At 35.2% G+C, this 15,077-nt stretch overlaps 1 protein-coding gene across 1 annotated transcript in view; it reads right to left on the reverse strand.

The window, feature by feature from the left end:
• The window catches only part of LOC145692971 (uncharacterized), a 114,756-nt gene extending 102,750 nt beyond the window's left edge, over positions 1-12,006 (reverse strand). The window contains exons 1-2 of the mRNA XM_081768577.1: positions 11,776-12,006; positions 1,577-1,747 (exon numbers count right to left, since the gene is read on the reverse strand). Coding sequence (XP_081624703.1) covers positions 1,577-1,747; positions 11,776-11,818 — 214 coding nt within the window. The 5' untranslated portion in view covers positions 11,819-12,006. The remainder of the gene's footprint in view (positions 1-1,576; positions 1,748-11,775) is intronic.
• Between the last annotated feature and the right edge of the window lie 3,071 nt (positions 12,007-15,077).

The raw sequence follows: 15,077 nt of genomic DNA on the forward strand, positions 1-15,077 counted from the left end.
GAAATTAATAGAGGTTTTTCTGGCTCCGAAAAAAGTGTTCAAGTTAGAGAAGTTTCATTGTACTACGAGGAGCATGAAAAAAAAAAGACCGATATTTTTTATGTGGGTTTGGCAACTGATGAAGATAGGCACACACTGAAGCATGTCCTGGTATTCTGTGCTTGCAAGAGAGAGAATCGCCGACCGAGTGAAGTTGGATACATGCGAGTTGCAGTAAGGTGAAATGACTGCCGTAATATAAAATTCTACCAAATGTGAAGTGAGATCTGTCATACTATTTCTGAACGTCAAAGAACAGAATGCAGCTGACATCCATAGGAAATTATGTGCTATTTACGGACCGATAGTAATAGGCAAAGGGAACATTTTAAACGTTTCCAATTTTTTCGTCGCTTTTGCGTACTCTCCATGTTTCTGCCCTATACAGTACAACATTATCTGAGTCTTTCTCAGCTCTTTACTTAACGACCAACATCTTTACTTTTCTTCCTCCTAAATGCTTCTTTCGTCATTCCTATCCTTGCTATTATTTTACGTTCGCACTTTATATAATCACTAATAGTACTACCCAGGTATCGAAAACTAGTCACCTGTTCCACTTTCTCCCCTGCTACATCTGATACCGACTGCTTCGTTCCAATCACCTTGGCTTTTGTCAATCATTTATTTTCATCTCATATACTTTTTGCAGTTTTCCTCAAGTTTTCTTAACATTTTATTGATTTTCTTCTCAAATTCCACAACAAGTCTTACATTATCTACAAATCGTATACACCTGAAAATTCTACCTCATACCGAAATACCGTTTATATTATGTAGGCTCTTTTTCACTATTTCTTCTAGATATACCCCTGAAGATTATACACATTTATGCTACTGTACAAAAGAATTTATTGGAAGTGAACACTACTAAAGATGTAAGGCAAAGCACTTTGCACTTACTTATGATGGAAAATGGTAACAGTAGGTTATCGAAAGTCTCTAGTCTAAGTAATAATTCAGTGCAGTGATATGCATCAGTTTTTCATTTATCAGCTAAGAAATGTCTATTTGCAGACTTTAAGCCAGTTATGAACTATTATGTGATTATTATTATTATTATATGTTTTCGTTAATTAGAATAGATCATCATGGATTACGGTATATTGTATCGTAGCTAATAACGATAAAAAGTTCTCTTAATAATACACTTCCCTTATAATAATAATAATAATAATAATAATAATAATAAATCAGGATAATCAAATTTGAGATCTCATTCCACTTTTTACATAAATGTCAAAAGCAACGTCTCAACAAATTCTGTGATTCACTATAGTACATACGCAACTATTGTAACAGGATACGAACCTAGAAAGAGAATGATAACAGTTTAATTCAGAGAATACATCGTACATTTCTGTGTATGTTTATTTTAATTTTGAATTTAAGTGAGAAGGGAATTCGAAACTATTATTATTTTCAAATCTGAAATGATTGAGTTTCTAACAATTGTATACAAAATGTATTCAATACCAACTTGTTACATTAATTAAATCTTATCTTCACTGATCAGGTAATAAATAATAAAACATACCTAGGCAGTGGACTTGACAATATTCTTCGAGAATATCATTTAAACTATATCCTTGCACTCGCGTATTGAAAGTTTTCCCTTGTTTCAAAACAGCAAGACACTCCGCAAGGAACGGACAGTTCTCCAGAAAGTTGTACGCTGCATCTTGACAGCCTTGTTCTTCTAAGTAACCTAATGAAAAGGAAAGCAATTAATATTTATTCAGTTAAACTTTCACTTCATCCCTATTTGCAGCCTCTAAATTGACGTTTAAAATATATATTTTGTAAAAATACGAAATCACTAGTCACATAGGAGAACCGAAGTTCTTAAGTAAAAATGTCTTATTTCGACTAACGACAATTCCCAATAAAGACTTAAGAGGATTAATTAAAATTGACTATCTAGAGGGACGTCTTTTGTTAAGGAGGTTAAGCAGTTAACCCCAAATTTTTAAATCGGAAGGTCAGACTCGAATAATAAGAAACACTTTACACTATGGGATTACTGCTGAAACTGCAGTGAGCCATGGAATAGAGAATCTTTGTTTTACCGCAGATATAATAGTTTGTCAAGCAGTATAAAACTACTTAACTTATAAAGGGTTACTCCGATTATAAGTAACAGTAATTTATAACAGTTTAGTCTGGCAAAGTTTCAAGAATTGTACACATTTTACGAGCCTGTTATGAATGTTTTATTTATTAGTTTCGGAAACGACAATTGTGTTTGATTTTGTTCTATCTGCGATAAAAAAAATACCGAAATTCTCATTCTAGCGCATTCTCTATCCACTTCTGAAATTATAATCCTAACATCAGGAATATTTGACACAATGACTCGGGTTTGACTCTCGTTGACAGAGCATACTGAATGTATGACAGTTGTTATGGTTCCACTTTAAAATGTAATCCACGTCACATATAGCTTCGGTGATGAAAAGGGACGCTAAACTTTAAAAAACATGAATATTTATGGCACACCAAATACACAACATATTCTTGTAGTTGGTCGAGTATAACAATGCTTCCGAACAACAATTTCTACACATATAGGCCTATTGTTAAACTGTCTTACATTGTTAAATTTGTCTACATGCTTGTGTTGAGTTCCTTTTTCTGGTATACACACCTCTGTAATCTCTTGAATTCTAATCAAATAATAATAATACTTCAATAACTTACACTAAAATTGTAGTTACTTTCTTAAATTATTATTTTTTATTAATTGCAGTCGGGGACTGGAATGTCCGGTAATAGCGAAAAGATAGAAGTCACTAATTGTGATTATACCTAGACAGATAAAGAGAAAAAATAATTAGATTGTATACATATCATATACTCTCTGACATCAGGTCTCTGTCTTATACGAGGATATGAACTCTACTGTAAATTTTAAAATCAAATCATCTTATTCCCGTAAACGTAGTCCTTTAGTTCATCCAGACAAAAGAGAAAACTATGCAAACATTTCCAAAATATTGATTAAACTAGTTTTTTTTTTTTTTTTTATTTTTTAAATATGTACTAGAAAATTGTGTTGTAGATTTTATTCAGTTACCTTTCCAAAATATCTGAAGGCAGTACCACCTAAAACTTGAGAACAATAGGAGTACTCCACTTTAAACAAACACACACACACACACACACAAAAAAAAAAAAAAAAGAATGAAATGAAATCTTTTAATTTAACGTCAATTGTCACTATATAGCTAGGTGATACAACATTACTAGTAGTAATGAAAAGAGAAACTAGAAACATACATTGGTTGAAAAATCACTCACCAGGTGACAAACAACATATACGCCCGGGCCTAATATTAGGAACATTAGAGAAGACATATAGACACCGTGCATCAACATTACCCTCCAGCCAATCACAATGCACAAAACCATGAATCATTACTGAAGCGCGAACTCACCGTCAACAAAAACAAACATACTTCTACGAAGTATTCGTAAGTTGAAAAGACTGTCTGTGTTGTAGGGGAAAATGAAGAAATCAATGAAATAAAGTTAGCGTAATAAATTTTCAGAGAATGAAACGTAGTGTCAAGACTAAATTTCTTCAACAAATTAAAGAACACAATAACGAAACACTGTAAATAATAATTGAAAGAATAACATGAGGAACAACCATAATTTCTGACAAAACGACAACTGTTAATTGCATTACATTCAATACGTGCAAGTTCTCGAAAAGCAGAGTACTGAAACACGACATAAGAATACTTAATGGAAAGTAGAAATCACAAATTCGTGTACACACTTGAAGGAGGTAAAAGTATGCTAAATGGCGATAAAATTAATATTCTACTTATTTAACTATGTGAAAATGTGAAATTGGCACACTAAACTCAAGGGCCTACTTTAGTAACATTTGTTCCTTCTTGAAGTGCGGTGGCTCAGCGATAGAGCACTCATCTCTGGCACGTGGGGGTTCCCACTTCGATCCCAGTTCCCGTTTAGTTGGTTTTAATTTGGACAAACACCACGTGCGTGGGTTTTCTCAGGGTTATTCCTTTTCCTTACACTTTCTTCATTCCACCATTGTCATCCATCTCAACATCACTCTAACTTTCTCTCGATGCATAATCATTGAACGGAACTTAGCAACATTCTGCCAAAAACCATGTCAAGTATGAAGAACATTCCAGAAGGGGACTTATGTCCTCTTTGTTATCAAATCGTAAAGAAAATAGAATTATTTACGTATATATTTTTGAGAAAATGATACGTGCTTAAACAATATTTTTTTATACATATCGTTATTAGGGCATACCTTGTACGTAAGATTTAGTTGTTTATAATTCAATGTAAGCCATAAAGTGAAGATGCGCGAAGTGCTACAAACCAGGGTTGGCAAAAACTATGGTTTTTATTGAAAAAACAAACAAAAAAAAACTTTTTTTTGTTTAAATAATATGCTGTATGTACTTATACCACATATTAATAGAAACAAGTTTTTTTCGCCTTGGTGTTATTATGCAACAACCATGTTATGCTAGATGGGGCCACATATACCCAAAATGAAACCAAAACCGCTTCTCGGCTTACATCCGAGAGAAATTGTCCTCCGTGTGAACTCGGAACCGGGACCAATTAACCACAAATGCGATACGTCTGCCGACTCACTCACGGACTACCCGTACTGATAAAAAATACGTTCTACTAATCTTTACATACTTATTAATATAATTGTCAAGAGTCATTTCAGAAGGAAAAAAGGTAATCAGTTAATTTATGTGAAGGTAATCATTCATTATACAGAATTACATATGGACAATTTCAAAGTACTGCAAAGTACAGAAGAACTAATTTAGTCCAAGTTAGTTCACTACGATTTTTTTAGTCCAAGTTAAAGAAATACAACGACTTAATTTGCATATCAGTAAGAAAAGTAAATAAACATACGAATTATTTGAGTTCACTTTGACTTTGACCCATTTATACATTAATAGTTACAAAAGATACTTCTGATCTCAATAAATGCCTCTCGTGGGGTTTGTATATCCCCCTACCGGGTAATTCCATGCCAAATCATCACAAAAAAGTGTACTTTTCAACCCGACCATCTCCGATTGACATGAAAGTCGGTGAAAAGTGAAAATACATGAAGTTATACACACACGTAAAATTTTACCCCTCACTGATGTACGATGTCCAGATAGCAGTGTTGCCAACTTGAGAAAAAATGCAAAATTTGACGTCGGGTGCTCTGCAAAAATAAATCATAACTTCGCTTCTAATTGAGGTAGGAACTTCATATTGGTCTTATTTTGAAGCTAAAGGATCATAGTATCTACGAAAAATAGTTACAGTTCAAAATATTGTATTTTTGTTTTCAAGGTCAAAAGGCGTAACCTTTGACCTTGAATACCTCAGAAAGTGTATCTTGATTTTCATTGTAGAAAAAATATAATTAACAGTAAAATACCATCTCTTTTTGGTATAAATTTCATTTTGGGAAGGCTACGGGAACAGGAGTAAAAACAAATAGAAAGTATGAGGTAGCATTTTTTTGTTATGTTTTGGCATGTGAAATGACAAAATAGTAAACTATAATTGCACCGAACATACATAACACAAGTTCACACTCTATCATTCTCTAGGTGCACTGTTAGTCTGCGAAGCAAGCTCAGTCCTGCTCAATCTTCTGTGGAGGGCAAAAGTGATTAAAAGACTAGTGCTTCCGTAAGGAGTTATAGTTCGAAAAAGTGCATGAAAATGGAGAAGAAGTAGATACAGACCCAGTGCTGCAACCCATTTGATTTGAAAGGCACAAGAGCAGTAGAAAGCAATTACGGAAGGTGCTACCATGGATGATAGAAAAACTACCACATGTGACTAGTGAACAAATGATTTGTGACAACTGTAGGAAGAAAATTAAAAGAACTGATGAGGGAGAACCGAGCACATCAGTTGATGAAGAAAGTGATATCGATGTGGACACATACAGGACTGAATATGCTATGCGGTCATTAAATGAAAGTTTGAGTAGTGTCGGTGCATCACCCATCAAGAAGAAAATGAAGGAAGAGTCATACTGCCCCCCCAAAAAAAAAAAAAAAAAAACCTACGAAAATTGCGAAAGTTGTAAAAGAGAAGATATTTCACATACTAGCTGAAGACCCCGTGCCTGATGACAACGGTTGTGATGCCATGCTGCAACAACTAAAAGAAAAGTTCGAAGAAACCAGTGATAAGAGTGAGAAAGTGACAATTTTGACCATCCTCCCGAAAGAGTGGAGTATTAGAAAAATAGAGCATGAATTTCCTAGTGCAAGTAACTACATGATACGTAAAGCTAAGCAATTAGTAAAAGAACATGGGATTTTGTCTACACCAAATCCCAAACCAGGGAGGAGCTTGGATCCAGATGTTGCTGACACTGTGAAGAACTTCTACTGCAATGATGATGTCAGCAGAATTATGCCAGGTAACAAAGACTTTGTGAATCTTAGAATGGGTGGTACAAAAGAACACATACAAAAAAAGGCTAATGTTAAACAACCTTGTAGAAGTGTATGTTCATTTCAAACAGTCGTATCCTGGGGTGAAGATTGTTTTTTCCAAATTTGCCTCTCTGCGGCCTAAACATTGTGTTCTTGTGGGAACAAGTGGTACACACACTGTATGTGTGTGTGCTTTACATCAAAATGTTAAATTATTAATGGAAGGGTGTAAATTAGACAAACTAATGGAAGACCATGATATTAATTTATCCACGCACCACCACTATTTGGCAATGATGTGCAATCCAACCAAAGTACAGTGTTGTTTCCAGCAATGTAGTGACTGTGTAGGATCCAATAATGTAAAGACAATATTGGAAAACGTACTAGAAGACAATGCCATTGAAACTGTTACCAGCAAGCAGTGGATTTCATCACAAATATGCACACTTGAGACATTTGTCAAGACCACGGACGAATTCATAGATTTATTTATTTCTAAGTTGATAGAATTACAAACACACTCTTTCATTGCAGCACAGCAATCATCATACTTGAAAAGCCTAAAATATAACATACAGGTGGGTGAAATTATTGTGTTGTGTGATTTTGCAGAAAATTATTCGTTCATACTACAAAACGAGGTGCAGGGTTTCCACTGGAACAATGCCCAAGCAACAATACATCCATTTGCCATTTACTACAGAGAAATGCCTGCAGAAAATTGGCATGTACAAATTTAGTAGTTATTTCAGATTGTTTGCAACACACTACAATAGCTGTACATACGTTTCCAAAGCATCTCATTCAATTTCTAAACCAGAATATTCAACATGTAACTAAGATATATTATTTCTCAGATGGGTGTGCAGGCCAATACAAAAACAGAAAAAAACTTTTCAAACCTGGTACACCACAAATTTGACTTTGGGATTCCAGCTTTGCCACATCGCATGATAAGAATTCATGTGACGGACTAGGTGGAACTGTCAAGAGACTAGCCGCTAGGGCAAGTTTGAAACGTATCTATACTGATCAGATTATGACTCCAAGACAACTGTTTGAGTGAACAAAAGACAATATCAAGAATATGAACTTTGTATATGTGTGTCAAAATGAAATCCTGGAAAATGGGCGGATGCTTCACAGTTGACATGAAGAAGCAAGACCAATACCTGGAACTCACGCATTTCATGCTTTCGTCCCAGGAACAAGGAATGAATTAGTAATAAAGAGGTTTTCAACAGACACAACCAGTACTGTGCAGGAAGCAAATAGCCCACATGAAACATTGCCGTTGGACGAAATTAAAGGTTTTGTGACTTGTATCTATAATGATGCCTGGTGGTTAGGTTGTGTCATGAATATAGATGTAACATCACAAGAAGTTTTGATCAATTTCCTACATCCCAAAGGGCCATCACCATCATATGTGTATCCTCCCCATCCAGACATATTGAGCATTCCAAGTGAACAAGTTCTCATTAAGGTTGATCCACGTACTGCAACTGGTCGAACTTACACATTAACTGCTGTGGACACTCAAAGTTCAGAAGAAGCACTACAGAGGAGGAGGCACTAACTTGTTGTTTGCTTATAAGTTTCATTGCGTGTTGTACATAGCATTACATTCATCCTTCTATTAGGTACGTTCCATAAATGTTAAAGTATTCAATTTAATCTGCAGTATTATGTTTTCAGGAATTTTTTTACTCCTGTTTCCATAGCCTTCCCAAAATGAAATTTATACCAAAAAGAGATGGTATTTTACTGTTAATTATATTTTTTCTACAATGAAAATCAAGATACACTTTCTGAGATATTCAAGGTCAAAGGTTACGCCTTTTGACCTTGAAAACAAAAATACAATATTTTGAACTGTAACTATTTTTAATAGATACTATGGCCCTTTAGCTTCAAAATAAGACCAATATGAAGTGTCTACCTCAATTAGAAGCGAAGTTATGATTTAATTTTGCAGAGCACTCGAGGTCAAATTTTGCACTTTTTTTCAAGTTGGCAACACTGCTGTATGGACATCATACATCAGTGAAAGATAAAATTTTACCTGTGTGTATAACTTCATGTATTTTCACTTTTCACCGACTTTCATGTAAATCGGAGATGGTCGGGTTGGAAGCTGTGATGATTTGGCGTGGAATGACCCTACCCTCAAAGTACGGCATTTCAATGTATTTTATCAATAGTAAACATTACTAAAACGAAACAATATTTAGAATTTCTTTGATTGCAATTGCATAACAGTTATAACAAACTGTAAAAAAATCACAAAAGAAACATTCATAAACTTATATATTTAAAAAAAACAATTGCTTTGTAGCATAATCTGTTTGAGTAATGAATGGGGAATTTAGGTCTGAATATAATACGAATAATATACAGGAGTGATATATGATAACCCACAAATGTGTGTTCATCAAGATTTTACGAACACTTACACTTTTACGAACATCTTTCGTTTTTTGGTTTAAACCATTTTTTTTAACAGCTGGTTTAAACCAGTCAACCCTGCTACAAACTATACAAAATTTATGGATTATCTTTCATTTCCTTAATTTTGGCGGTTTAAGAATATCCCTCGTGCATATCAACATTGAACAATAAGAACAGGAAAATAGGTACTAAACAAAGGGCTGAAATAACTTACCAAATATTTTATGATTCAAGGATAGTACTTATTTTTAATTTAACATAGGTATCTTATTAAATTTCTGTTCTTATTCACAAATAAGAGTTAAGTAGAATACTGACGATATTACCATTTAATGTTCGTTTTAGGGAGCATAGCGAGACGAAGATCGATAAAAATGCAAAGAAGAAGGATTACGTTATAGCCGTGTTACAACCTTGTGCACTGCTCGACTTGGAATCAGTTCTTTGCTTTCTCATACTTCTCTTACCTTTCTGCTCTTAATTTTAGCGATTTTCCTTCAGAAATATGATTAAACAATCACTGTCAGTATTATGATAATTATTTTTTAAGTTCTGATTAATTCAGGGAGTATATCAACTAAAGAAGTTTACCCCATAAACGAACCTAATCCTTGGCCTCCTGTAACATAAAGTCTCTCAGAATCAAACTGAAAATTTAATCGGATCACCCATGATTTTCTTCAATCAAACATATCAACTTCGGGTTAAGTATCATAAAGCAGGTCAAGAAATATGAAAAATACGCAAAATTCACAGAAAAAAAAAATGTGAAACGGTTACTTTATGTGAAATTTGTACAAACTAAACACATTCAATGTATTCCTTTGACGTGTTAAAAGCTGCGTCTCTTTGGTATTTTAAGTGGAAGCATGTTGATGTTAGATATTAGGGTGTAATAAAGCAATTAGTCTTGATAGATAGGTAGGAGATTCATGTAACATTTTGATTTTCTGCTCCATAACAACGCATGTTGGGAGGAACAGAAATTATCACGTTTTGTGAACGGATTACTGAAATTGAGCACAAAGTAAGTAATATAGAAAGACATTGAAAAATGGAGGAAGAGTTACATATCCAAATATGAACATCGTGTTGATGGTGTGAAGAAGAAACAGGCACAAGAAAGGTTATGTATCTGAGTAGAGTACCCTACAACAAATGAGGCAGTTATCCATAGTTTCCTGAAGGCAGTGGTGGAATTGTATTAACCGTAAAGGTACGTGATCGCAGAGAATGTGCTAATACTTCAACATAATCTAACGTAATGCAGTGCTTCTAGCAACATCCTCATTCACGCTTGCACCCACCATCGCTGACGCACTCCCTCGCTATTGTTCGGACACCCCTGTTGCTCTCCTGCCCTGATTCGGTTTGATGGTATTCGTGCTTATCAGTGATCACCTCACCTGGCACAGGTTGGTTTGTAGTTTTACACTGTAGTGTTACGGCGTATTCCTTGAGTATTTATCCATAAAACGGCATATATTCCGAAGTTGGGCGTCCGCTTTCGCCACGATTTTTCGCCGTTATCTCCTTTCCACACTTTCTCCAATTTGTTATTAGGTTCATTAATCCGTGCTCTTAACAAACTTTTAAAAGATTTTGCTCGTCATCAACGTATTGCTTCACAAATGTTAAAATTGTTAGTTCATTGCCCTTGTACATTCGCCATGTTGATAACATATATGCTCGTTTCTCTCCCACAATGCAACTGTTTAGTTACCTTGCGCCAAGTAGTTCCCTCCGCTCGCCGTATAGTCCCATGTTTATAACCGCTTTTATATAACAAATAAACATACTTTTCGAGACTCTCATATATTATCAAGCCCACAAACGATCAAATTATCAATATCTTTCCTGTAAATTTTAAAAAAATTGCTGGAAACGGACGCCCAACTTTGGAATTTAACCCCATAAAACAGTTGTCCTCCTAAACTGAATATGAACCACGGGATTCTTGAGAAACTTGCCAAAGCAGTGGCAACGAATGTTCTGATAAATTGATAATGTTTATAAACCGAAAAATACCTACCCTACGGGACAAAGGCATTCAGGGGTTAACTTTACAATGTCCACTCCAGCTGGTATACTCATTCAGAAACGAGAAATTATACTCTATTAATTCTATGAAAATGGATCAAAATTTCCCAAACCTTAAGCTCACCCGTTCCTATTCCTACCCTACTTACCCCTACCTTACTTTACTCTAGGCCCTACCCTTTTAAAGTGACCCTACATAATGATGTGCAGCTGGAACGTTTATTGTACAGTTTATCGCTTTTCGCCTGATAGGTGACTTTCTTACTCTACAGTCATTGTTTGGTAGATAAATTTCACCTGTGCCCACAGCGTCATTTCCCTACGTATGCACTACTCATGTACATGATTTTTTTACAAAAAATCATACACAGAGGAAAAATAGAGATCGAAATTCTCAAATATAAAGTCTATATTAGGAGTATCGAAGTAATTCCGATCTGGAAGAGAGTCAGAGCTATATAGTTTGCTTTGTTTTCATGCCAGTATTACATCAATCGAAATGTTTAAACATTACTAGACTGAAATGATTACGATTTTAACGCTGAGAACAAGCAAAAATAACGAATTTCAGTGCTCGAACGTTTAGTTTGAATCTACAAGTTATAATTATTTAAGCAATGAACTTGTTTTTCCCTACCAACATCGTTTAATTTATCATAACACAGACATTCAAAAGTAATTTCCATCTTTTCAACGTATAAAACTGAATTATAAATTCTCGATCACTGTCAATTGAAAAATGCAACTATTCTGTCAATGTCTAAATACTAACCAACAACAAGCCTGGCTACTTCAGACGGTAAAATTGTCTCCATTTTTTATTGCATTACTAGATACCTTCTAACATACATGGCACTACAAATGAACTATTATATCACAATATAAACACTGGTCACAAAACATAACGCCATGTCGCCTTCATTTCATTTCGCGTTTCTTTGCGACAGATAACCTATGTAACTGGTAGCACTGATCTCCAATGGTCGCGCTATTTTCCCTCCAATTTGTACACGTTTTCTGCTAAAATAAGAGTTACATTTTCACGATAGATGGCAGTAGTGATACCAACCAGTGGGAAAAATCCCATATCGGGGGAGTTTTTGACCTTATTTTCTTGGAAAGGGATAATACGCAGCATATATGGGATTTTCCGAGATGATCGAAATTTACGGCTTATTCATTTAGATATTGTAAAAGTGACTAACACAGAGAAATTTAATTTTTAATATTACAGCGTACTTTTAATTAGTATAACCTGGGAAATTCACACGTAAAATGGGATTTTTTTCCTCTCGACATGGGATTTAATATTGTTTCAGGTTGGCATCACTGGATGGCAGTTGGAGCGACCATGTTATTTTGGTGGGATTTAATATTGTTTCAGGTTGGCATCACTGGATGGCAGTTGGAGCGACCATGTTATTTTGGTATCAACGTAGAGATAGTAAGGAACTTCGTCACAAATCCAATGAAGTTTTTCCCCATCATTTCATTACATCAGTAGTATTAAAGTAGCTACATACTTTCATACTTTAAACATCGGAAGAAAAGTAATGTGAAGGCCAAGCAATAAAAAGATACTCATACCAGTCCTGAACTACAATATTTTCCTAACCTCAATCCTAAGATGAGGCTATCTTGAACATCCTCGGATATATATATATATATATATATTTCAAATCTTAACCCTTTTAAGTTTTTTCGATCGTTTTCGACCGATATTGTAGTGTCTTAAAGATTCGATTAAAAGAGAACTAAGAATGCTATTTAGTTCCGTTTTTTTTTTTTTTTTTTTTTTTTTTCAAGAGAGGAGACATTCAAGAAAGCCTTGGAAGGATCTATACACTTCCGAGCGTCAGAACATAGAGGGGTATGACATCATCATTTTACAATTTTCCTTTTTTTACTGAGGTCTAACTTCAACATTTTTTGGTGAGCTTCTCTTTAATCCTGGAATCCTAACATTTTCCCTAAACAATCAGTGGACCAATTAGTTTTTATGAGAATTTTTTCGGATCTCTTCGTCAACATAGAAGGGGGGTTCAGAGGGACAAACGGGTAAAAAAGGGATATTTTTGACCAGAAATCCCACTTTCGGGATTCTTGCTCCGCTCGCCTACATGATATGGACATTTCAGTAGTACTTTCTGAAAGACTACTCGATTCTAAAGAGAACGACGTATGAATCACCATCCTACGATAATTAGGGACGTGTCAGGACATTTTTGAAGTTTGTATAGTATCCTTGGGAAATTTCGGAAATATTCGCAGAAGAGGAAAATATTTTTCCCGCCCTTAGTATTGAAGATAGGAAATTGGTATTTGGCACAAGTAATTAGTACCATAAGTAATATTTTTGAAAGTGATTTCCAGATCTCTATGTTAACCCTGGGCCGCGCCAGAGGGCCCCAAAACGGAGGAAAAGGATTTTTTCTGCAAAAATCCCTATTTTCTTCACTTGTAACCTCCTTAGGAACGTCCTAGGGACAGGCGGGTGATACTATTTATAAAGCTACTCTATTCTAAAGAGAACGACGTATGTATCATCATCCTACGATAATTAGGGACGTATCAGAAAATTTTTGAAGTTTGTATAGTATCCTTGGGGAAATTTCGGAAATATTCCCAGGAGCGGGAAATATTTTTCCCGTCTCGTCCTTACTATTGAAGATAGGAAATTGGTGTTTGGCACAAGTAATTAGTACACTACGTAGTATTTTCGAATGCGACTTCCAGATCTCTATGTTTACCCAGGGCCGCACCAGAGGTCCCCAAAACGGAAAAAAGGGATTTTTCAGCAAAATCCCTATTTACTCATTTTCTCTCTCCCTAGAGACGTCCGAGAGACATGAGGGTAATACAATCTGGAACTCTGCTCTATTTTGAAGAGAATGGTGTATTAATCGTGATCCTACGATAATTAGGGACGTGTCAAGAAATTTTTGAAATTTATATAGGGTATTCTGGGACATTCTGGGAATGTTCCCAGAAGAGGAAAATATTTTTTCCGTCCTTAGTGTTGAAGATACGAGATTGGTATTTGGCACAAGCAATTAGTACACTACGTAGTATTTTCGAAAGTGATTTCTGGATCTCTATGTTTACCCAGGGCCGCGTCAGAGGGCTCCAAACCGAAAAAATGGATTTTTTCAGCAAAAATCCCTATTTTCCTCAATTTTTCCCTCCTTAGGGATATCCGAGGGACATGCGGGTGATACCATCTGAAAGGCTGCTCCATTCTGAACAAAACTACGTATGAACCATAATTTTACGATTATTAGGGGCGTGTCAGAAATTTTTTAAAATTTGTAGGGTGCATGTTAGGGAAATTTTGGGAGTTTTTTTGATTGTCTCTCAACATGGGTAAAAAAATTTTCCCGCCCTTACTATTCAAGACAGGAAATTCGAATTTGTCACAAGTAATTAGTACACTACGTAGTATATTTCCAAATTTTTGGAGGTTTGTGCGCAGAACCGGTAGAGCCTCAGGGGGCCCCAAACTTTGAAGAAGTTTTTTTTTTGGTAAAAAAAATTCCCGATTTTCCCTTAAACAATTCTCTTCTGGCATATTATAGGGACATGCAAGTGATACCGTTTGAAAGGCTGTTCGATTCTGAGAAAAACGAGGTATAAACCATGATCCTAGGATAAATAGGGAAGACGCTGATGCTGATTATCTGAGACTCAAGAAAAACGCCTAAAAAGGCGAGAATTTAAAAGGGTTAAGCGTCATTTGGGGAGGTAAGGGGTCAATTGCTCCTAGGGTTACCATCTTTCATCTGGAGAAATCCCGGACATATCGAGAATTGAAGTCAAGTTAAAAACTAGTCTTCCAACCTTTGTTTGTTAACACTTTCCGTTGTACTTTACACAAGCTCAATAACATCCGAACAAATCCATCTCAGTCGATCACCCTCACTACTATGCAAGTTACTTCAAACGTTACATGAACATGAGTAACTATATTTTCTTACAATTTCAGAGTTATTTTAATAACTTAATACTGACGTCATTTCGTTTCAAAGAGATTCCGTGTTTAGAAAAATAATGACAAAAATTTCCGATTCATTCTTT

Source organism: Thermobia domestica, chromosome 1, assembly GCF_964235325.1.
Source record: "Thermobia domestica chromosome 1, izTheDome1.hap1.1, whole genome shotgun sequence".
NCBI classification, from domain to species: Eukaryota; Metazoa; Arthropoda; class Insecta; order Zygentoma; family Lepismatidae; genus Thermobia; species Thermobia domestica.